At 41.9% G+C, this 24,946-nt stretch overlaps 1 protein-coding gene across 7 annotated transcripts in view; it reads right to left on the bottom strand.

Moving 5' to 3' along the window:
* Nucleotides 1-24,489, bottom strand: part of apbb2b (amyloid beta (A4) precursor protein-binding, family B, member 2b) — a 56,258-nt gene extending 31,769 nt beyond the window's left edge. For 6 of the 7 annotated variants that reach the window (XM_022216753.2, XM_022216754.2, XM_022216756.2 and 3 more), the window contains exons 1-4: nt 24,369-24,489; nt 6,246-6,352; nt 4,945-5,011; nt 2,358-3,422 (exon numbers count right to left, since the gene is read on the bottom strand). In XM_022216753.2, the coding sequence (XP_022072445.2) occupies nt 2,358-3,422; nt 4,945-4,963 (1,084 nt within the window). In that variant the 5' untranslated portion in view covers nt 4,964-5,011; nt 6,246-6,352; nt 24,369-24,489. Of the gene's footprint in view, nt 1-2,357; nt 3,423-4,944; nt 5,012-6,245; nt 6,353-23,839; nt 24,320-24,368 lie in introns of those variants that run through there. The other variant, XM_051945382.1, reaches the window with a different exon arrangement.
* Between the last annotated feature and the right edge of the window lie 457 nt (nt 24,490-24,946).

Raw genomic sequence — 24,946 nt, 5'->3', positions numbered from 1 at the left:
TCAATGATTATTCCTGAGATGTGCCGAGCCTATAAAACAGCCTGCAGCTGCAGTTTGTTGCCCTCTTGTCTCAAGCATAGTGAGCAAACAAAGCACAGGATTTCTGAAGAATTTCGAATTTCTCTCTGTACTTTGATGCAGGTACAATTCAAAGTACCTCCAAAGTCGAGCAGCTACAATTACAATTGTCCTAATAATGATGACTATGAATCTCTTTGCACAGACCCTCTTCAAAGCAAGTATTCAGTTTGTTTACCTGGTGTGTATGCAGTCAGGCCAGGTCCCACAGCCTGCATGATCAATGACAAATACGAACATCTGTAGAGAGGTTTGAATGGACCGTTGCATGCCTTTGTGGACGTGAATGGGAAAAGTATGAATTGGTCTTCAGCGTTAGCCACCTAAAACTCTTTATGTTTTCTATCATCACTGATCTACCACCCACTAAAAAGTCATACCAAATCATTAATACCAAACTTGTGGCTGAAATGTTCTGTCACATGTCAATGCTGCGACTTCTGCAGGAGTCCATCTGAGTGTTTTGGATCCGATTCCAGCTGAAATGCGTACAGTTAAACTCCTGTGTTTTTCTTAACAGCTATGTTGGTTTTCCTGCCTTGTTTTGTTACCAGGTTACTGTGCAGACTGGAGGCTCAGGAGTGTGAGCAGCAGCAGCTCATTTGTCTTTAAAGCTGCAGACACTGAAACGGCATGTGTGGAACAGGGATAAAATCAGAAGTATACAGACACAGAATGAACGATCTGTGCAGTATTTTGAGCTGAAACTTGAAAGACACAATCTGTTTACATGTGAAACTTTGATCAACTCGTTATGAAAAGCAATGTATAATAGGAGACTTTTTTTTTTTTTAAAAAAGCTATGAAAAAATGTTTTTAATCTTCGTAACATGCCCATATGGTGTTTTATGCTAGAAGACGGTAGACAATGCAATGCCACTTTGGAATCGTGGTTTACCAACAACAGTCTCCAAATCACAGATTCAGTCCTAACCTAAGGAACCAATGCTATCGACTTGGGTTGGGGTTTCTGTATCAATGCGTTTCTGGTTCCAATACACAGATATTTGAATTACTCCAATATTACAGCTTGCCATTGTGTAGCGTAGAGCAGTTTTAGGGTGTCTGAGCAGAGTCGAAGGTGAAGTGATATTCTCGAGCTGCAAATGATTGGCAGACGGTTATATGGAGATACAGCAATGGACTTCCTAATATGTAAGTTTGATGATCAATGCCAGGAGCAGAACTTTAAACTCCTAGATTTTTTATATAACACTGACCAAGAAGCACAACTTGAACAGACCTTCCTCGCCAGTAGGCATGAAGCAAGTATGAGAAAGCAAAGGCATACAAGGAAGATGATGACAATAGGGATTTCTTAGCATCACTTACAAAATTCATCCCCAAGTCTGACCTAATGTACAACATAACGCAGTCATCAGCGTCGTGTAGTGACACAGGTAAACAACTAATGCGGTCGTAAGAAATTATTTGTTTAAAACTGAATATCATATATACAAATATATGTACAGTTTTATGTCCCTCACACACTGCTTTCCTATCACAACAAGTTGATGATACAAACCGACCTTAGACATGTAGCCCTGAAGGAACAGATAAACTAAGAATGTCAGTCAGTCAGTATAAAACTGAAGCTTTTCTCATGACACCCACAACTGTGGGTACACATGAAAAGATTCATCTGCAATACTGCAGGTCCACCATCAGTTATTAGTCTGTATGTGTGTTGAAACAGCTTGAATCACTTTCTATCTGCAGAGCACACATGTTCATATTTCCAGAAATAGAATGACGAAAACTAAGGGTAGCAAAGGATAGTACAGAAGATTACAGGGAGCCAAATCAGCTCCTCTCTCTCTCAAGTTTCAGCTTTAGATGAAAAGTCAAAGACACTGAGAAGGAAAGAGATAATGGCAGCTGGATTTCGTTTTAACTCATGACTAGCTTCACACACACACAAAAGCATGGGACACAGCTTGAAGCAGACGCAGCTGATCAGGCTTCCTAACCACCCATGAGGTTACAAGGGCACTTCCAGTCCCTGAAGGATTCTGGGAGATTTACTCGAGGCTAGAGCGTTTTTTATTCTGTTCCAGCAGTGCTTGAGCTCTCTATACGCACACACATACTTGGTCACCCTAAATGGAAACATGTCATCAGCAGAGAGGACAGTGAAACCACTACATAGCACACACACGAGAAAAAAAAAACCTAAATAAACACCAGACTAGCTGACTGACATCAAAATGATGTCAAATAGCAGTAAATAACAGTAGCTATCCAGTTTATTGCAATAAACTACTTGCAGAAGTGTGTACCTGTCTCCTCTGGGGAGTTGCTCTCCTGGGACAGGGTAGTCCAGCTCAACTCCTCATCACTCGGGTTCAGATTCTGGATGCGGTTCAAAGCACAGTCTGTCTTCGCGCCAGTCCTTCTGTCCTTCTTCGTCTCTGGAGAGGAGGAAGAAGAGGAGGGACAGGAAGCCACAGAGAGCAGGGGAGTGTCCTCTGGACTGGCCTGCCGGGGCGGGGAAGGAGGGGGAGGCACCGGAGAGTTCTTGCCTGATTTGAGGAGCTTGAGGTTGGAGTGGAGGTCAGTGATGAGTTCCAGGCTTGGAGAAACTTTGTGGTTCTTCACAGGAGACCCACTTGTTATCATCAGTAAAGGCTTCTTCTCTTCATCTTCCTGATCCTCCACCACCTCATCTTCCTCAATCTTCATCTTTGATATTTCCTTCTCAGACAAAATGCTGATGTCATCCGTCTCTTCTGCCTCAATGTTCAAGTCAAAGTCCAAATCTGCTGCGCTGCTGTCCATTTTTAGCTCTGTAGTTGTGTTCGTGTTACAGTCTATATCTGATTCTGTTTTCTGCTCAGGCTCTGCATCACTGTTAGTACCTGGGTGAAGTTCAGCGTCGAGCTCAAAGACATCTTCCTCTCGGTCGTTATTCGTAAGAGCGTGGCTATCTTGTTCCTCGGCTGTGTTGACATTAAGGCCATGTGCTAGAGTTTCTGAATTACACTCCAGGTCCATCGGGTCAGGGCCTGTTGTGTTTTTGTTGTGGTCCTGACCAGCTTTACGAAGCTGGTTGACCCCATTCTTGGCTAGTTTAGGATTGTTGGGGGTTGAAGACTGTGATGGAGATGATGATGGTGATGATGAAGAAGGTGGCACAGCTTCTCCGAGGCCCATTGCAGCCTGGATACTGGTAAGTGCATACTTTTTGCGACACTTGGGAGGCGTAGCGGAGCCCTGATTGATGACATCGCTGCTGAGAAGCTGGTTGTGTGAGGAGCGAAGGCTGAGTGAGGTGGGAGGCGTGGCAGCAGGCCCATTACGATTGGTCACATCTACTGACATCATTGTGGCACAAGACAGATCACCTGCAACAGGAACAGTATAGAAAGTGGAAAAATAAAAGTCTACATGTGTTCACACACTCAGAATACACTTGAGTTAGCATTAAGAAAGGGTGATCCATTGCTGTGCTTATGAAATGTAAATGTTTCAACAAGTAAATTCACAAGTAAAAGGTGCAGAAGAAAAGGGAACATGTTCAGTTTATATACACAACGAAAGTAGGTTAGAACTGCTATAGCATCGAATGGACAAGTAATAGATGCTTATAAAAAACTGTACATGATGGGTTGCTGCATTAGGAAAAATACACAACTGATGGGCAAATTTATAATCACTGAAGGCCTTGAACATCAAAATTCATCAGCAGGTCTTAAAGGTTATCTTGAAATAAAATCAACATTCCACCATTTATCAGAACCAGAAACTACAAACAAAAAGAAATGTTGCATTTTAACTTTCCAACAGTTCTTGAGCTAACCAGGTGCAAAATGCAGTCCTATCTAAGGGCTGAACTGCAGGCTGTGTACACAGAACATAGAGGAGAAGTATGGAAATAAACTAAATAAATACACTACCGTTCAAATGTTTGGGGTCACCCAGAAAATTTCATGTTTTCCATTAAAATTCACACATTTATTCATGCGCTAACATAATTGCACAAGGGTTTTCTAATCATCAATTATCCTTTCAACACCATTAGCTAACACAATGTAGCATTAGAACACAAGTGTGATGGTTGCTGTTCCTCTGTACTCCTATGTAGATATTCCATTAAAAATCAGCCGTTTCCAGCTAGAACAGTCCTATACCACATTAACAATGTCTAGACTATATTTCTGATTAATGTTATCTTTATTGGAAAAACCCCAAACGTTTGAACGGTAGTGTAGGTGATAAAATATCTATAGTATGTACAGCCATGTTTCTAATTTTCTTCCAGTTTTGGGTACATTTGGGAAAGTTGTACACGTGGATTTCAGGTGTTATCACTTTTTTCAAAACAACCAATCTAGCAAATTAAACTTTTGTTTTGCTTTTTATGATTTCTGACATACCTTTGTGTTTTGCATTTATTTTAGTTCTGTGTACTTCCATATTGCAGTGAAAAATGATCCCACGGTGAGTAAAAAGGCCACAGAGGCAAAAAATACCCAAAAACAATTTGAAGCTCAAAGGGTCAGAGCTGTAAATGCCGAAGAAAAGAACCATGTACAAAGTGTGAGTTACTATACTATTAATTGTAAAACTGAAAGAAATATTGTGATAGTAGACAAACACTGATGTAACCAAAAGGACTAAAGTAGGATTGGTTTTGACCTTTTGGTGAGACCTGTTGACAATAACAAAACTGAAAAAGCTCTATCTTTGACATTTTGAGAGATATTGCTGAGAAGAGCAGACTTTAAACACTACTCGCTAGCGGGGGTGAGGAACTGCTCAGCATGGAGATGTGTCAGGTTTTCATTCCAATTAAATTCTGAACACAAACACAGCATGTGTGAAAGCGTGTGTGTGTGTGTGTGTGTGTGCGCGCGCAGTTTGTACCTGGCAGGAGGTCAGTCATAGACTGGTGCTGGTCACGGTTCAGAGTTCAGTAGACTCAGCTGCAGATCTGAACACCACCAAGAGGAAAACAAAAAACAGTAAAAGAATGATCAGAAGAAGAATGCAAAGAATCCTGAGTACTTCTTGGATTTCCCTCTGAGACCACATCCATCCATGTGGAACCTACTACAGCTGGTTTCTATGGAGACGGCACAACACTGTGAAGCAGTGAGGGTCATAGAAAACAAAAATGATAGAAAAAATCGTCTGAATCAAAGGTGTGGGAGGAATTACAAGAGATGGGAACCTCGGTTTATTTGGTGCAAAATTGCTCTGCACACCGTCCCTCTCATCCACACTGACTTGACCAGTTAATAAATATAGTATGCAGCACTTAGGGAGATGAGGCAGGTTTTTCTGAGGCAAAAAACAAAGGTAGGTTCTCAGATTATTTTAATAAAGATGAACAAAAAAAAAAAACATTACACACTAAATATCAGACAAATACTAGAAAACAAGAGTAACACATCAGCTAGCACACAGGTTATTTTAGCAATGTTAATTTGATGTCACACTTCCTTACAACATCTTCAGTGTCAAAAAAAAAAAGTGCCATTTACCTCGATCTGATATTATGTGCTTCGTGAGTTTTAAATTAACCCAAACAGCTATGAGGGTCCAATGGGGCTGAAGTGGTCCACATGACATTTAAATTAATTGTAAAGGACAATTTGTAATGGCTTTTAATGTGACAGCTTAATCTATTGAGAAAGATGCTCTAAATACACTATCGTTCAAAAGTTTGTGGTCACCCAGACAATTTCATGTTTTCCATGAAAACATACACTTATTCATGTGCTAACATAACTGCACAAGGGTTTTATAATCATCAGTTACCCTTTCAACAGCATTAGCTAACACAATGTAGCATTAGAACACAGGAGTGATGGTTGCTGGAAATGTTCCTCTGTAGATATTCCATTAAAAATCAACTGTTTCCAGCTAGAATAGTCATTTACCACATTAACAAAGACTACACTGCATTTCTGATTAATTTAATGTCATTTTCATCAGAAAAACTGCTCTTCTTTCAAAAATAAGGACATTTCTAAGTGACCCAAAACTTTTGCATGGTAGTGTATATCAAATATCATTTCTATATTAAGTCTGAAAACAATCTCCATTCATGGACACCACAAACAGCAATGCTTGTAAAAATAAAAGCGGCCTTTACTTTCTCTTGTGAACAATGATTTCCAATGTACTGCCTTGAAAGAAGCCTGTTCACAGTTGCTACTTACCAGAGAACTAAGGATTGTTGGAGGCTCGAGGATGGAGCAGGTCCATACTGGTAGTCAGTGGTTCTTTCTTCATCCAATCACGAGGCCTTCACTGGAGCAGCAGCGGCCTGAGGGAGAGACAAACATAAAATAGGATTAATGAGAGAGAATGAGGATGAGAGAGAAAGAGGTCTGCAGGGCACCAGAGGGACAAATAATAAAGACATCAATTATTCACAGCCTCAATCAAACATTAATACAGAAGGTGGGTGTCTGTTTGTATATGTGTGTGTGAACATAAGGCTCATTTTGTATGGAGCTCATATTTCTTTCGTTGGTGCAGTCCTGCCAATTCTGTGCTGACTGGAACCATCATAAACTTAATGCCACAAGAGACTTGTAAACTCCCCCAACTCTGCTCTCCAACAACCAACGCACACGCACAAATGCAGATACCCACATTACTGCGGAATGCAGTCAACACTCTTGGACAGTTCTCACCAACCACTTTGAGAAGTGAAGACAAAGATAATGAGCATAGTTAAATCTCACTTATTCCTGACTGAAGGGTCAGAATTCCTTGGATGATTTCAGGGGATAAAACTGCAACAATTTAAACACGTTTATCCAATAGCATGGATTATAATCAACAGCTAACAGTGACTCTTGCAAACAGATCATGCAAAATTGGAAATGACTCCACCTTATTAAAGATTTTAATCAATCAAATTACTGGTATGATCCTCTAAAATGAGGCAATCTGTGGTCGTTTTAAAAAAGTGCAGGATCAGTGTAACCTGGCCATAGCCAGATTAATAATTGTGTAGTACTTGATAGTACTCCACAATATCAATCTGGGACCGCTCCATGTAAATCCGTTCGGAGGAAAGAGGCACGGATTGGACAATGCAACAGTATGTCCCGCCTCTGACAGGTTTGTTTTTAGCCAATCGCAGGACCTTCACAACGAGCGGAGCCAATTGGTAGATTAAACTCTTACCAAAAGCCGTAGGTAAAAAAGCACAAACATCTTTACCATCCAGAAATGCGCAAAGCGCCTCTCGTTGTTCTTCCTTCAAAGAAGCGATAGGAGATTCAGCTAAAACTGACTTAATAGCAGCATCTACACGATCGTTGTCCTCAGTTGCCATGTTTGTTTTGATCTACTGGCGCTTGGTGTCGTCTTCACACCCGGATATCCCGTCCCACACACGAATACTGCTGCGTGATTGGTCCGTGCCAACTTGGCTCTGTACGAACAGTGAATGCGGGAGCGGAGCAAGATGGTTTCTTGAGAGATTTGTCAACTCACAAATATCGCGAGAAATCAACTTGCTGGCAAGGTTAGGATCAGTGACAAAATCAACAGTTTTTTTTTTTTTTTAAATCAGGCAAATATTCACCTGGAAATAACAGCCTTTGGAGTTTTTGTGAAGTTATTGTGCCTGAATAGTGTGTTATTAGCTTTACTCAACACTAATTCCTCTCATTTATCTGCATCATGACATAATTCTCTGCAAATTTTCCAGAAGCACCTCAACTCCCAACATGAGGACTAAACCTTTATGAGGCAAAGCTGCATCTCATCTCAGTGATCTCACCTCTTCTCCTTGGTTTTGCTGTACTTACTCCATATTAGGCTTTGGGTATGTTTCATGATCATATTTTCGGTCTTAAACAGCAATAAACAGACAAATTAATGCAGGCTTATAGCAGATTTTCCAAAGCCTCTTTTCCTGTAACATCCCAGTACCCTAACAATTAAGGTGTATACCACAACCACAGTGTCCACAGTCTTTATTGCATATCATTTCCCCTCTTTCTCCCCTCACCTTTCTTGCTTTATCTCTACTACAACTATTAAAAAAACAACAACGAATCCCTCAAAAATGTAGAGGAGGTATCTTTTACTAGTGTGCACATGCAGCATTTGGCTTTGGTAAGCACATGTTTTTCATATTTTTCTGATAATAAACACGAAGGCAACAGAGCTCACAGCAGTGTAGGTTTGTTTTGTGATGAAGAAAAGCATATTTATCAGTGAACTTCTGTGCAAAGAAAGCCAATTTAGCGAGCTTTCAGCTTTGTGTGAGCCACTGCTTTTGTGTCAAAGTGGTTTAAAAGTTTGTCATCTTCAGTAAATAAGTCAGCAATAATATTGCTATATTATTGGGCATTCTCTATATTTTTTACATGCTTAACTGAAAGTAGAATGCATATGAGTTCCTAATGCAGACAGTATTATCAACATTTATCTTAACTTATAAACTTTGAAAAACTAAATAAAATTTACCGACATGCAACAAACGACGAGCGCCCAGGCTTACGTAACCTTTTCACACAGTTTTATGTAACCGACCACAGTTATGAATAGTGGATACATCTATGAATGTTGAATCACTTTTACTGGTGTGGCTAAATCTATTCAGCACACTCATGAACAGTTGAGACTCACACCAACCTTATACTGAGCTGTTACTGTTTACTAGCATAACAGACAAACATCTGGTTTGTCTGGCAACACTAGGTGTTTCACCAATTGTAGTAAAAGGGTAAAACATCTGAAGAGCAGCTGTATCATTTTGACTGGCTGCACATGCTGTAACGTATGCTTTCAAATGGTTTAAGTTAGGACGGGAAAAATGAAGCTTGGGGCAGCAATGCCTCTTTAGGAATCACTGATGTGAAACGACAGAGTAGTCTGTGGTAGTGATTAAATGTTCATGCATATCATTTGACTTAAAAAAAAAAAACATTCAGAGCTCAAGCATAAAAAGGGACAAAAAAGATGATGCATGGAAGTGCATCATAGCACAGCTATAAAATGTTGCATTCTGGGATTAAAATTACAAGGCATGCTTGGTTCGTTGAATCCTGCTGCAACAAGTCTGCATACCAGAGAATATGTGTGAGTTTTGTGTGAGAGAAAGTATTTGTATGAAAGGGAGTCTACACTAAACATATCAATCATTTCCCATGAAATGGTACTGACCAGGTTTAAAAGGCTGGATGTAGTATCTGATCTGTAATACAGATCTGCTACATAACCGTCTCAACCCAACCCAGTATTAGCACAATAGTCACTGCAATGTCTTTACTGGTATTAAGAGAATTAACAGTCAATGCGGTGAAAGTACTGGGAGGGGCCTTGCTGAAGAGCAGGCTACAGAGGTCTGCTAAGCATCACTCTTTTTCACCACACATCCTCAGATTTTTTTTTCCAGTTTAAAGCCAGTTGCATTCTGCCCTAAACACAGCATCACTTGACATCATTTGAGTCAATACATCAAACTCCACACATTTCTCTCTGGAGCCACAAATGATTTTAGAAACCTTTTTTTTTTTTCAAAAAGCCAGGAGTACTCCCCAAGACCCGTAAACACACTTTGATGTGTAAAAACGGTGGAGCTCCCCTTTAAAGTTACCGCTTTAACCTCGCAGTGATTATTTCACTGCGAGCCCAGCGTGCTGTTGTCGCCAACACAACAAAAAAGTGTCACTGTCCAAACACTAACTACAGACTGCGCTGAAGATGCTGTATTATTATATGCCTTCCAGACAGATGTAAAACAAAAAAAAAGTTAAATCTCCACATTTGGGTGGAGCTACAGCAGAGCAGCAAATATGCAGTAAAATTGTAACTTTTAATCTCAACTACATCTGGATATGGCTTCAAATCTGATGGGTTGTGAGCGATTGTAGTGCCTCTTTTGGGCCTCAGCACGGTCAAAGGGCTCCCAGCCGTCCTCTGCGGTGGATGAGGGGGTCTATGCATAATTACAGGGCCCCTCTGCGGGCAGGGCAACACTGATACACACAAAGACAAACACATACACATGAATAGTAAACATCAGCGTGAGCCTTCCACATGAGCTCGCTTGTAAACAGTTAAATGCTCCAACAAGAACTGAGATCCAGACAGACTGGCAGTAGGCTGAAGAAAAACACAGCAACACACACATACAGACAGACAAAAACACACATCGGAGGGGTTGGTAATAAGATCTACGTTGTGTCATAGTGTGACAGTGACCTTTGGCTTCTGACCCATTGGCCAGCCCACTCAGTGTGTGCTGTTTTGTGTGTGAAGTGTCAAAGGTATGTTGGGGGGTCTGGCTCCAACAAGAATGAAGGAAGCAGCTGCAAACACTCCACCTCGCTCCGTGTCTCTGTTTTTATAACGTGCATACTGCATGAAACCACCATCATTCACCATACACTGGACTGAGCGAAGCACAGATAGATTGCTTTTAAATTCATATGCCAAGTGGATCCCTGCCAACAGTTTGATAGGCCTCTCATCCCTCCTTCCTGCCCTTCCCTCTCAAGGTTTCTCGCCATTATAGTTCCTCTGCTAATTCCACTTGACTTTTACCTTTTTCCTCCACTCCATTTTCTTGTCCCATTTCCTCTCCTCTCCCAACCACCACATTCATCTTACCTCTCACCCTCCTCCCCGTTTCCTTTGTCTAGAACAGAATTGCTGTCTTTTCTCATTAAAAGTGAAGAAGGTCTGTAAACTCTCATAAAACCACCCGTTTCTCTCTACAACCCTGATTTACAGCCACTCTTCCTTCACTCGTCCGTTCTCCCCCTCTGCTCGTGAGAAACCCCATCTGTTACCAAAAAAGACTGACAAGAAAGCAAAACTGTCGCAGTTAGAGGCCAGGCCATCAAAAACAAAATGGATGGATTCAAGTCAGCAAGGGAAGCCATGGAGAATAGAAAACGCAACTGGGTGTTTTTCTAACTTTTGGATTAGGACGTGAAAGTGTAAGCCAGCTGCACAATAGCAGGCAATCTTCCCAGATCTTTCTTGGCTTTGTTTTCATTGGCTGCAGAGCGGGCCAGGCCCTCTACATTTAGATGCAAACTACTTCCACTCTAAGTTAGCGGCACTGCTAAACAACATACTGCCATAACTGGATGGCTCTTCACATTCCAACCATCATGTTACACCTAAATTTGTTTCAGACACAACCTATTACGTTATCTATTTCGATGCACTTTTAAGATGGTGAAACTTTTACAAAATTTTGCTGTTCGTTTCTTGACCAAAGCTAAAAACGAAGCGCATATTCAGCTGAACTACACCAGCTCTCTGTATTAATTACAATTCATTTTGATTGTATATAACGCTTTAAACAGCCTAGAACTAGCCTGCATTGCAGAGCCCTTTTTGTTTTATGAGCTTTTAAGTTCATTCAGGACCTGAACTAGAGCTTTGTTAAATGTCCAGCAAGCAGCATTTTCAATTATGCTTTCAGACTGCACACATTGTATTTTCTCTCTTAGCATTCAAACTAAAAGGAGGAGAGAAGAGAGGAAGAAGACTGGAAAACACAGCATCATTTTTCCAACCATGTCTATTTTAGCTAGCTTTCAATTGGTTGTCAAACCGGTTTTATTACTCTCTACTTATTTGCCATTGTGTATGTTTTGGCCAGTGTTTTTTTGTTAGTTTTTATTTTGTTCTTTGTTAATGTACTTTGAGCTACATTCCTTTGAAGATATTATATAGGGTAGGTTTATTAAAGATAATCTTTGAATTGTGTGGCATAGCTAGATATTTTGCATCTATAAGCATCTTAAGTCAATAGAGCGACACAAAAAAAGACATCAATCAGGCCAACAAAAAGCCATAGACAGCTGACAACCGGTCCTGTCTGAGGCACTTTGGACTGGACGCTTTATTTTCCTGACTCCAAGCTCTGTGGGTGCATTTGTCTGCAACAAGGAAGAAGCAGAAAAAAAAAACAATAGCCATCTGTGAAAGCTAGCTCCAGATGAAAAGCGGAAGCACATACATACACCCTATGTGTGTGTACATATGTGTATATCCTTGCATTGTCAGTAGCAGGAAATAACTGAGACAAAGTAACACTCAGACTTAGACTGCAGCCTAAACAAACAATTTTGTATACAGACAAACATACACAATCAGGCGCTGCTCGCAAAGGGAGTTCGACAGTTTGGTCCCATGGCCATGCATCGTCCTTGCAGCAGTGGTGTATAGAGAGTGTGAAGGACAGACAGAAATAGCTCCACCATAATTCCACTTGTATAGTCAGGGTTTAAAGCACGCTTCAAGGCTCTCTGTTTGTGTGTGTGTGAATTTATGAATGTGTCAATGTACTGTGTACATACAGCTAAAGATATCATTTTTGGCTGCTGTGGTTTCCAGGGGCGGGACAGTGAGAGGAAGAAAAAAAAAAATGACCGCAAAATAAAGGAAAGGAAAGAGGAATTTTCAGGGTGTGCCAAATAGGGCTGAGTATCGAACTTCGGTTCTTTAATGGCACCGACCGAAATGTTTCGGTACTAATGAGTATCAAAATAAGCCTCGTCTTTCGATTCCATGTTCCGGTACTTATCACGTGATTATGATGAAGCAAACCTGTGATTGGCTGTAACATTACACGTGATTGCAGCAAGCCGGAAAAAAAAACATGCTGTGGTGCACCCCGCCCATTCACAGACAGGTTTCACGTTAGGTACATTGACTTTACTGCAGTTGTGTAGCGTGTCGTCGAAGTGGGAAAAGATGCCTCTGAGGTCTAAAACGTGACTCTACTTTTGTAAAATGGACGCCAATAGTGCGCGGTGCAGTATATGCCAAAGCGGGTGGTAAACTCCATCTAAGGCTAAATACTGGCACGAGACTGATAGTCGAGAAGTACCTTAAGGGAAAGTTGAAAAGAACTTTGAAGAGAGAGTTCAAGAGGGCGTGAAACCGTTAAGAGGTAAACGGGTGGGGTCCGCGCAGTCCGCCCGGGGGATTCAACTCGGCGGGCCAGGGGCGGCCGCTCGGTGCGGGAGGATCCCCTCGCGGGACCTCTCCCCGGGTGCGGACCGTCCCCCGCCGGGCGCATTTCTTCCACGGCGATGCGCCGCAACCGGCTCCGGGTCGGGCATGGAAGGGTCCGGGGGCGAAGGTGGCTCAGTATGTACTGAACTGTACATTGCTTGCAAATGTTCTTCTGCACTGGAAATCACTGGAAAATTAAACTCAAGATGTGAAAAGTAATGTGTAATGCAATTTTCATTCTGTTAGAGTATATATTGTAAAACTGGTATCGAAAAAAGTATCGTTTAGGAACCGGTATTGAAGTGAAGGTATCGGTATTGGTACCGGTATCGAAACTTTTAGATTGATACCCAGCCCTAGTGCCAAAGAATCTCAGGCATGTCAGGGTGGGTTGGTGGGTCAGGGCAACTGGGAGCAAAAGCCCTCTAATTGGTCAACAAAAGAAGCAGACAGCTAGGCACACACACACCTTGAGAATAAAGGTAAGTGATGGCCATTTGTGGCCGCATGTGTGCACTCGTTCTATTCACTGACCCTGAGCAAACTGCAACAATGAGAGGGTAAATAAAACACAAAAGGAGGTGAAAGCAGCACATACACTTACACTTCAAAGAAAATGTGTCAGCTGTCACAAAACACGCATACAAAGTTACTCATTTATCTGCAACACCCTCAACACTGAGTAAAAGGCAGAGCAGATATGCATGATCTGAATCAACACCAGCTAATGTACCCAAAACACTAGAATGAAGGTTAAATGGTTTTGTAACACACTTAGAAAATTCACAATTGCAGACTTCCTCTGACGTGGAAAATAACTTTACAGAAACAAAGCCAAGAGACGGTTTCCTGGATTTGGGAAACTTGGGACCAAGTGTACTGTAACCCCTCCCCCATGCTTCCCACCCAGCCTCTCTTTCCTGTGGGTGAGGAGAGGTCATGGGAGGGGAGAAAGGATACACCAGGAATACACTGACACCAAGTAAAACACACTGAAAGGAGAGTCCATTTCAGCCCCTTAAAGCATGATCCCTCTGTAGAATGCACATGCAGCCAGAATGACTTTGGTGTAATGAGACCACAGCTCTTTCCTGGATCCAACGCTGAAGCAGCAAGTAGTGCCAGCAATGGAATTAAGCAACAAGTAGAGCAAGGTTTATATCTCACTTTGTCATGTGCCTGTTAGCTGCTTTTTTTGTAATCTGTAAATACTCCATATTGTTACTGGTGTTTTGTCTTCAACACTTGCTTCACCCTACAATAATAAACATATTTTGAACATCTGTTGGCCAGTTACATGACAGATCAGCCGTTATGAGCAGCTGCCCAAATCTAAACTCCTATAACAGCCCGCATGAGTCTTGTGCTCTTCCTGTCATCATCTGTGAGGATATTAGACTTGCACACATTCAGAGAAATAACAAGTGTGCATCATGGTAATAGTAACAGTTCTAAACCCGTGGTGCACCCCAGACTGTCGCTCCTGCTGCTGACAGTGGTGTTAGCTAAAGAGTTGGTGACAGTGAACAGAGGAGGTTGTACCAGGGTCTAGTTCAGAAGTGCTTTGGACAACTTTGCTAACACTGGAGTCGAGGCATCCGAGCAGTGCCTGACAAATAATGAGTCATGCTGCTCTGCTGCCTTTCGTCTCCGTCACTTGACTATTTCCATGAAGTTAACTTTGTTGATAAAGAGTGCTGCAAAAATACAAGACCCCAAATCAGTACCAAAGGAAGCTGGTCTCTAACTGGAATGCCTCCTTTGAAGTCCAGATTTTCCTACATGACTCATCGCCATCACCATGTAACACATTTGCATAACACCTGCCTGGCATCTCGTTTGCCACACCCTCAAACAAAAAACGAGCAGCTTCTTCACAGTATGCCATTATTTCCTTAGTAGAACCGCTTCTGTCAGTGGCACATCCTTTCACTCCTGTATCTGAGGCTACGATACATTATCAGCTTCTCATTGACCAATCTAAGCAGACGAGGCTCTTCAGGAAAGGCGACCTTAAAAGAGACAAGCCAAATTCATTTTCAACAGAGGGTGAGAAGGTGTGCTCAAGCAAGGCACAGTGTTTAAAACAATAATTAGTTTTTTGAACATTAAGGTCTGTAAACATATTCTAAGAGTCAACAAAATTAATTCCTTTGATGAGCATAATATGGGCTTACAGAACAATGTAAAAGGGATGCTTGAGGTAATTTGAAAACATAGAGCTAGTGGTAAGGTGGAGTGAAGTAGTGTCTTCACAGTAAGTTGCCAGCTAATTTATCTCCACTTTAATAAAACTTTAACATACTGTAAATACATGCATGTGCATATTGATATCAGATTTTTTTATTCCTAAAAAATGATATCTGCAAAAATCCAGGATTGCTTAGGCTCTAGTTTATAAAGGCAAACTGCCAGCAGGTCATATTAGTCATTTAACATTTTCTGCTTTTTACTGACAACCGCTGACAGTTGACAGGTGGTAATTAAAGCTTCTTAAAGTGTCTTTTGCTTCAGTTAACTAACAAGATGAGCTGTGTAACGCCTATGAATAGCCAAGAGTGATTTCAGTGAATTTAGCTATTTTAAAAAAATATGATGCGCAAAGTTTAACCGGTAGACCAACAGCTGCTGCTCTATATCCACCAGCTGCTACTCATTTGCACTTGATTACTAACGAGCTAGTGACTATCTGCTTGTCTAAAAATGATTAGGTTAACAAGACTGCTACCGAGAAACTGACTCACCATTCTGCTGGCCTCCAAACTTCACGAAGTCTATTTTTCATTTTATCAAACATCAAAATCATACTTTAGCAGAGTGTAAATTAAACAGTCAAGAGCCAAAACTTTGACCTCATACAGTTTAAGGCTTGTTAATGATTTAAGTTGTGGTTAAAACTGGAAGTCTTGCATTTGAAAACTCTCAAAATATCTCCTCAGTGTTTCAAAGAATAAATAAATTGTCAGTATTTTTATATCTGGAAAGAGTTGTATTTTTACAGTCAGGATGCAGGTTTCTGTCATTTCTTTCATCAATCTTCAGCAATTGCATCGTTCTCTATAAAAGGGTTATAGGGATTCTTATTAGAGTTTCTGCTTCTCCTCACTTGATCGAAAGCATTACAGCTCTTTTGTCTTTTACAGTAAACATGGAGGCAAGCCATGTATATAAAGAAAGCCTCCTTCCTCTCAGTGAAACATACAGACATGCACAAAAGGCCTGTCACATCCAAGGCGAGGGCAGAAGCAATGGAGACCATTTTCTATATATAGCTGAGATGTGACAGGACATCCGAGAGGACAGGGAAGTCTAGACACAAACGGAACAGCACTTACTCAGAACGAGTGCGTATCTTAAGTATAGTCTTATTGTCTGGCATTTCAGTGGAAAGCCTGTGGCAAGTTCTTTCACAATAATGTCACAGGATTTTATCAATATCACAGTCCAGTCTGATCTGGTTGGACAGAGGCTCTGACTTATTTGCAGAAAACGGCTTTGTCAAACGACATAGAGACAGTAAGGAGACGAGACATTCAGCGATTGAGAAAGAAGGGAACAGGGTACCAGCATAAAAACAAGAGATGTCAGGAGAGTCAGTGGATCAGAGAGAAAGAGTGACTCATCAGAAAAGGAATGTCCTATCTCTGCCAAAGGAACCACAGACACAACTGCAATGATCGCTCCGTCTCCAATACTTTAAATCACCCCCTTCCTCACTCCTGTCATCCCTTCCTCCCACACAATGGTTGTCTCTTTTCTCCCTCATTCTCTCTCCTCTCCTACCGATTGAAGTTATCGTTGTTGTTGTTGCCTAACATTTGGAGCATTCTTCTCTGGCTAGATACTGGTTTTGGATGGGGATGATACAGCTAGCTAGCTAGCTAGCTAACCGCAGACTCATGCACCAGTACTGCCCTGCCACTGGTAAAAGCAAACACACACACACGGCTGCAAATCCACTTATTTTGTCAAGTCAATGCAAAGCCAAGAAGCAAATACCAGCACTGTGTGGTTTATCAAAGATACACAGTTTATTTCAACTCGTGTTTACAAATCCCTTTAAAGGTTTCTTTGCTATTGCAGCTCTGAGAGTCACAGTGAAAATATTAACACAAAGCTGGCGCTGCATCACATCCTTACCACAGAGGGCAACTTATATTTACTCCTACCACAGGATATGATGCAAACATGAGAAACGAATCTGGTCAGGAACCTCAGCCACCACAATGACTGCCATCGTGATTCAGCATTCCTATCACCTGTCATCCTGTGCATTCATCACACAGGAATGCGTTTTGTGTAATTCACAGACTCCGGCCTTCAAGGTTAACTGTTACAGAGGGAGGAGTGGGTAAGTGGTACGCCTGTAAAAGCTATTATGAGCAAGGTTTGCTTTGGTGTTTAACAGAGGAGGAGGGGGGCCACCTTGGGAGGAAAAAAGATCACTTCCACTGAAAAACATGAACAAATAAACAGACACCTTAACCTTTCAGGAGATGCAGCAGCTGTAAATTCTATAAATGTCGCAAAGCTCATGTTTTTTTTACTATGCTGTCAGCTAAGTTAGCAATTTTTCTATTTCAAGCAAAGTCAACTTGGCGCGAGGAGATATGCAAATATGATATGATATGAATATTTAATATGAAATTTCTGTTGAGCAATATACTGAATAAATCATTCCAGCAGAAAAATACAAGGCCAGAAATCAAAAGGGAAACTCTAGTAAGTGTACAGTATCATCATACATTGAATGCAACAACAATGATGCTACATTACAGCCCAATTTGCATTTGGATGTATTGCAACACAGACATCACATATCTGTGTCCATAATTTGTACACCTAATTTATCAACTGCCATGCAAAGTGCTTTAAACACCAGGCTGAGCTTTTCAAACAGACCAGCAGGAACACATGTATCACCATTCAGAAAGTGTCAGAGAGGTTGGCCCGGCAGAAAGCAGAACAGTTCCTGAGTTTAAATGTATGCAGTAAAGCAAGCCTCAATCTGCATTAGCGCCGGGGTATTGATAACGTATTGCGGCAAACGGCCATACTGCAATGTGTTCCTCAGTCAAGCATTTTTCCCCACTTCAACTGTAGAACAAGCACTGATACTAAATTCTTTCATTGATTTTTATGTGTTAAATGCAAAAAAGGTTTTCAATGCTGAGGCTTCAAATGCTGTATGTCAATTAACCGTTTATGAGCATATTACAGACACAAGCAGAGAAACAAATTAAAAATGCCAATAGTTAAATACACGCTCCAAGTGGAGGCATCTTTTTTTCTTCTGATGTTGGTAACGCTTAAGGACACTTGGAGAAATATTGTACATGTTCATTCCAGGTTTCGTCAACATCTATAAAATAAATAATCAAAGAAATTTCACTTACAGTCATGGTTACACTGTTTCCATGCAGATCATTATGTTATAATAAAAAATGAGCCCACAGTGAATAAAAATGCAGCAGAAAACACCCAGAAACTGCCTGGGGTTCAGAGAGTTAAAGGGCAACAACATGAGAGTTTAACATGTTTTTCGTAATAATTACTCCTCTAAGGAACACGGTGGAGTCATGTGACAATCGGCATGCATTTGTTCATCTGTTAGTCTGCTTGTGTGCACCATTACTCAAAAACGGACAAACGGATTAGGATGAAATTTTCAGGGAAGCTCAAGAAATAACAAGGACCAAGCGATCAGATTTTGGCAGTGATGCAGCTTATAGACTGGATCCAGAGATTTGTTAAAGATTTCTGTATCATTGCCAGCTAGCGGCACGGCATCACTGCAACATGACAAGTAAACGATACGTCAGCTGGCTGCTGACGATCAAATGACTGGGATCCTACTAAAAATACACCACTGCGGACTTATCAGGACTTAACTGCCGGAAATCATACAATGAATGAGCAGCCTTGGTGGAGTAGTGTGGTCTTTCAGTGTTTTTCTTGCTACTATTATTTATCCCTGGAATATATTAAGTACTCACTTTTCTATGATACTGTATCTATGTAGCAAATCCTGCCATTTGAGAAGCTGAATCCTAAGAACGTCTAGAAGTTTTGGAGTTTTTTCCCTTGCAAAATGCCTGGAGCAATATTCAGCTGATTGCTTCAGCTCCACTTCCCACTTATCAGCATACTGCAAATATTTTACTTGGCATGCTCTGCTATCACAGTACCAGGATTCCTTCCTCCTGAATACTATTTGTGCAATACAGTTACCTGTTAACAGATGAACACTTGTCCATCTACTCAGGTAGTCTGTGCATCAAGGACGGAGCATTAAAGACTAAGTCAATACTCGCTTTAAGACAGCACAGCAGAAAATTCTTGAACTCACAGTTGTGGACCAATTCACAGAGGCACCAAGGCCTCTAGCTTTTACAGCCTCTTTCATCACATTCTAGCTTTCATAGCATATGACTATGTGTATGTGTTTGAAAGTCAGAGTGAGAGAGGGGGGAGAGCAAGGGGCTGAAAACCCTTATGTAGCTGAACTGGGAGTGATGGGGGCATGCATGTGAAAGTGCAGCGATGTGGAAAAGACAACACCAGAAACAGAAACATATAAACAAAAGACTGAGCGAGAAAGTGTGCGTATGGGTGCACCGGGTGGGAGTGCAAATCTTTCATCGGCAGGTGGAGTTTCCTTTAAAAGCGGAAACCTCGTCCGTCCTCGGTTGCTTCCACAGGTAATTTGGAGGCAGAATAACATGCATACTGACGACCCAATCACAAGCCAGACTTGACAGCGAGAAGACAGTCGATCAGTGAGGGCTGCCAGGAGCTGACACATTTCACTGCACCGCTCACACACACAAACAGACAAACACACAGAAAAAGAAAACAGAGATGCAAAGTACAGCCGAGCGAGAAGAAGGCGCGTGGGTGAAAAACTCGACAAAATGGTGAAACTGAGTGAGACAGACAGACAGACAGAGGGACAGGTAGAGAGGGAGAAAGGGGGCCCTATCGTTCAGTTTCACACCCTACAGGATGAACAGGGCCTCCGTGCTCCTTCCCTGTTCAAACACACCTCACGGCTGTCTGCTCCCTGCAACAACAATGCATATACACACACACACACACACACACACACAGAGACTGCAGCCCGCCTGACAGTGGGCACAATAACCCTATTGAGAGGCATCGATAGGGGGGCTGAAAGTGAAGAGAATAAGATCGAGAAAGAGATTGACAACACTGACATACAGTCTCCCGGCCCACCACCACACATTCAGCCACACAAACAAATTGTACGCTTGCCAACTTGACAGCCTGGGATGAAGCTACTCTCCGCTGTCCTTAATTCATCATTCATCTGTCCAATCTGGTCGAACTCTGCACACACTCACAAATATGCACATGCCTACACACACTTGTTTGATCAGGGCCATGCCAGCGGTATTGTTTTGCAGGGGAAGGAGGGTGGCAGTAACAGATCTCCATGCTTTCTGATTACTCACACACACACCTACGCCGACAACACGCAGTCACACAGGCCTGTACACGCATGCACACTTTCACCATCCCTTCTCGTCAGCTGTTGTACATGACCTCGACCACACACAGACTAACAGGTTGGTGCTGCGAGGCAAGAAAGTCCCGGCGTGACATACACACACATCTATAGTCCGACCGGCATAATTATATCCAATCTGCAGAGCTCTTTGAGGCTAGTGCAGATAAGGAGAGGTATTTTGGGGTGTTTGGCATGCCCACAGCTTACACCAACTGATTAGCAATTCTATGTACATGTGCGCTGTGCACGGTTTGTGTGAATGCATGCAGACATAAGGGAGGTGATGCAAACTACCTATGCAGAGGAGGGGCCATCTTGAAGCCGAGGCACTTTCATAACACTAAAGCTAAACAAACAAGCACACATAAGCACAGAGGAACAGTCTGCAGTGCTTGGCCCAAAACCCGGCCCATAAATGTCCGAGTCACTTTTTCCATACTCAGCAACTCTTGATGTTGTATAGAAATCCTACGGAGGGAGGGAGGGAGAGTAAATGACGAAGGAAAAAAAAGGGATGAAGTGAGGAGAGGGGGGCAGGAAATAGGGAGAGGGGCAGAATATAAACCAACTTGAACAGCACTAGAGCCCTGAGCAATTAGCAATGACATCATGTTCCAACACACACTGCAGACCAGGGCCAGGTCTGGATGAAGCGCAAGACAGGAGGGTGAGGAGGCTGCAAGAACAGAAGGAGGCGAGGCAGAAGGATGACAGTGCACCATTTCCACTACGGTGGTATGGCCAGTGACACATTCAGTTCTGCGGCTAACACTAATTAACTCACCAAACCAAGGCCGCAGCATAAACCTTAAAAAAAAAAAAAAAGAAACAGAAAACGCCACAACCACAGTGTGAGCTATACTAGCTGGTTGTTATCAAAGTGTACACTGAAATAGAAGGTTTTCTCCAATTCAAAGATCCAAAACATGCCAGGTTTCAGCACATGTATCAGGGCAAATGCAATGCAAAACAAATGCATGAGAGCCAGTGTGACCGGGGAGAGTTACAGGGAGACGAGGAGGGTGAGAAACCTCAGTGGAGAGCTCCAAAAACAGAAAACAAGTCTCGTGGTAATTCCTGTTATCGTCAATAACTTCCATGATGACAATAACACGAAACACTGCGACATATAGGTATGTACGTTTTTAAGCTCTGAAGGCGCAACAACAAACCCTGAGAATGTTAATCAGTGCACATCTGCAGTGAATGATTTTGAGAGGAAAGTCAACAACAATCCGTCTTCCATGTCTTTATGCTCAATCATGGCGTATCAGAGCCCTCCCACCCTTCAGGAAAGTTAAAACAGGAAGGTTATTTGAATCATTCTCATGCTTCTTTAAATCACAAAAACATAAACAAGCAATTAACTGGCTCCGCGTATAAAACAAACAGGCGTATTATCTCAAGGGCCTGGCACAAACTACCAAAGGCTGGGAATGATTAGCTAGCCGTGTCCAGCCAGCACCAAGCACCAACACAAAGTCTTCAGCTCGCCCCCGGGGGCTCGCACGGCCCACAGCCCCCCGTGTAAGGTTAAGAGAATACCCTTCTTTATGCCTGTTTGTTTCACAATGAGCCTATTTATTACTGAAATTGCAGCCCAATACAGGGACCTACATGAGGCAGAGTCATGTGTCAAGAGTTGGAGCTTCTCCGGATGGGAACCACCACATCGGGGCAGACGTGTGCTCAAATGATTAGTCAGCCGAGGTGTTAAGACAGAAATCCGATAACATTCACTGTTTAAGCTTCTCATATTTGATGCTTTTGAAGATTTTAACAGTCTAAAGATAGAATATTTTGCTCCTTGGGGATTTCAATCAGACAACTGTCACAGTGAGATCTGTTTTGGGACACAAATGATTACTGGATAAAAACACAGATACAGTAACAAATCTAAGAGACATACTCATAGGGCTATATAAGGGCTGCAACTAGTCTGATTGACCATATGCAAAGCACAGATATAACCCCCTAATTAGCTGCGCATTTCGCTTCATTTCTAGCTATAAGTTATTGTTTTCAAAAGATTCCCTTTTCTACAGGCAACAACCTCCAAGCGACACCCTATCACACTGTAAATTTTATGTTTAGCCAAAGATTTAGACTATACAGTAAGGCAGTACACCTCCCTGGATGCTTAGTTTAAAGAAAACCAAACAAGCCAGAGCTGCTTTTTTTCCCATAAAGCAGAAGATTAATGAGGTGCAGTCAGACCATTCTACAGCACTGAAAGGTTCTGGGCTGCAGAATGGTCTGACTATGCAATACTAGGCTGCAACCACCCATTATTTTCTATATTTGGTCTACAAATTCTCCGAAAAAAAAAAAGGTGAAAATCAGTGTTTCTCACAGCCCAAAATATGACACTGAATGTCCCGTTTTGTCCACAACATTAGTCTAATAGAGGGTAAAAAGAACTACAAAATGCTGAAATTTAAGAGGATGAAAACTGATTTTTTTTCTTGTTAAATATTCAATTTTACCAATGAATCAATTATTAAAGCACAGTAATATGCACCAGGCTGACTCGCTAGTGCAGGGATGTCAAACATGCGGTGCACGGGCCAAAAGCGGCCCATCAAAGGGTCCAATCCAGCCCATGGGACAATTTTGTTAAGTGTAAATATTACAGAGAAGATATTAACCTCAAAAGTTGAAATTCAAGTTGTTTTGATCATAAAGTAAAAACCTTTGTGTTTTTTTATTTTTGTCATTTGTGTTTTGTTTTATTTGCTGCTTTTGTTGTTTTGTGGGCTTTTTCGTCTCGCTTGTCCACTTTTTGTCACTTTGCATTTCATTTATGTAATATTTTGTCTTGTTTTTGTGTTTGATTTTGTCGTTTTGATCACTGAGTAAAATACTACATTGTTCAGTTTCAGATACCAGAGGCTAAAACGTTTTGTGCCTTTGCAGACACACTTATCTGGACGTCGTAATGCACATGTAAATGACAATCTGAGGCATAATGGGTTTTTAAATTGAACGTATTTTTCTTAAGAAATTCAGGTTGTTCATGATGTTTTGGAAAAAGATAGTTCCTTAAATGTGAACATTTTCAGATGTTTTTTGCACTGAAACAAAGGTGGAAAAAATTGGAGCTGTTATTTATAGACTATTATGCTTTAATTGTACTGGTGTGGCACACTTGAGATCAAACTGCGCTGATTTAAAGAACTGAAATGAGTTTGACACCCCTGAGCTACTGTATTTTAAGATACAGTGTTGTTTTTATGCGGTTGTTGGTCAAGTTTGGACTATTTAAAGCCCTCTTACCTGACACTGGAACCTCTGTGTGAAGCCAGCACACGTTTAAGAGTCGTATTGCTTCGGAAATGTTATTTTACACGTCTGCTGGGTCCACATCCAGACGTTTCTCCGGTAAAACCCCCTGACACAACGGTCGAGTTCAAGTAGCTAACGCCGGAGCGGAGCACCGACCAACGGCTGCCCGTGTGCACGTCGCCAACGTCTACTCCCCGGCGGCTTCAGTGGCGTTTTCCTCCCTGACCGAGAGCTCGTTCAGCGGTTCACACACAGACAAGTAAAACCTCCGACTGTAAACTGAACACGCCGGGTCCCAGTAAATACCTCCCATCCGTCGTCGCAGCCTCCCACTCCGCTCCTTCACCGTCCAGACTAGTTTGCAACACAGCGGGCCCCTCGGAGCCCCGAAAGCACCGCGACGCCAACAACACGGAAAGTTACTTTTCACGTTGAGCCTCGGAGTAAAACCGTAACAGGCAAAGAAAAAAAAAGTCCTCGTATTTAAGCGGAAAAATATCTAACATACCACATCACTCACCTCCTCTCCTGCGGGCTGGGACTCCTCGCTGCGCTGCTGCTTTTCTCTCCTCCCCTCCGCTTTCTCTCTCGCCTTGTTTCTTTCTCTCCTCCCTCCCAGATGCCGCCGCTCTCCGGCAGGGGGAACCGGGGGACGCTGCTCCGGAAGAAAACGCTCCTCTCTGGGCTGTTTTTTTTAATGTATATTGCTGCCTATGGAGATGGAGGACTTTAACCCTCCGATCCCCAAGCAGTGATTTAAGTCACTGTGGGCTCGAATGTCACTGCAATATAAAGTCCTGCGCCTCTATAGAAATAGCACAACCATAACTGGAAGCATGGGGAACTCAAGAAAGGATTTTGTGAAGTATGAAGAAGCTATAAGGACACAAATCATTAAAAAATTTATGTTATTCACTTTACAATTAAAAAAAAAAAAGTTCAATATTTGTCCAAGTGCCACACAAAAAAGGTGCCTCCAGCACAGATATTTAACTATTTACATTTCTAATCTGTTTCCAAACGTTCCTCCTCTGTAACTATAAAATTAACAAATTACTTATATATATAAAATATTAAGCACATTTCATATATATGGCT

Source organism: Acanthochromis polyacanthus, chromosome 3 (genome assembly GCF_021347895.1).
Source record: "Acanthochromis polyacanthus isolate Apoly-LR-REF ecotype Palm Island chromosome 3, KAUST_Apoly_ChrSc, whole genome shotgun sequence".
In the NCBI taxonomy this organism is placed as follows: domain Eukaryota; kingdom Metazoa; phylum Chordata; class Actinopteri; family Pomacentridae; genus Acanthochromis; species Acanthochromis polyacanthus.
This window is presented reverse-complemented; position numbering and strand designations above follow the sequence as displayed.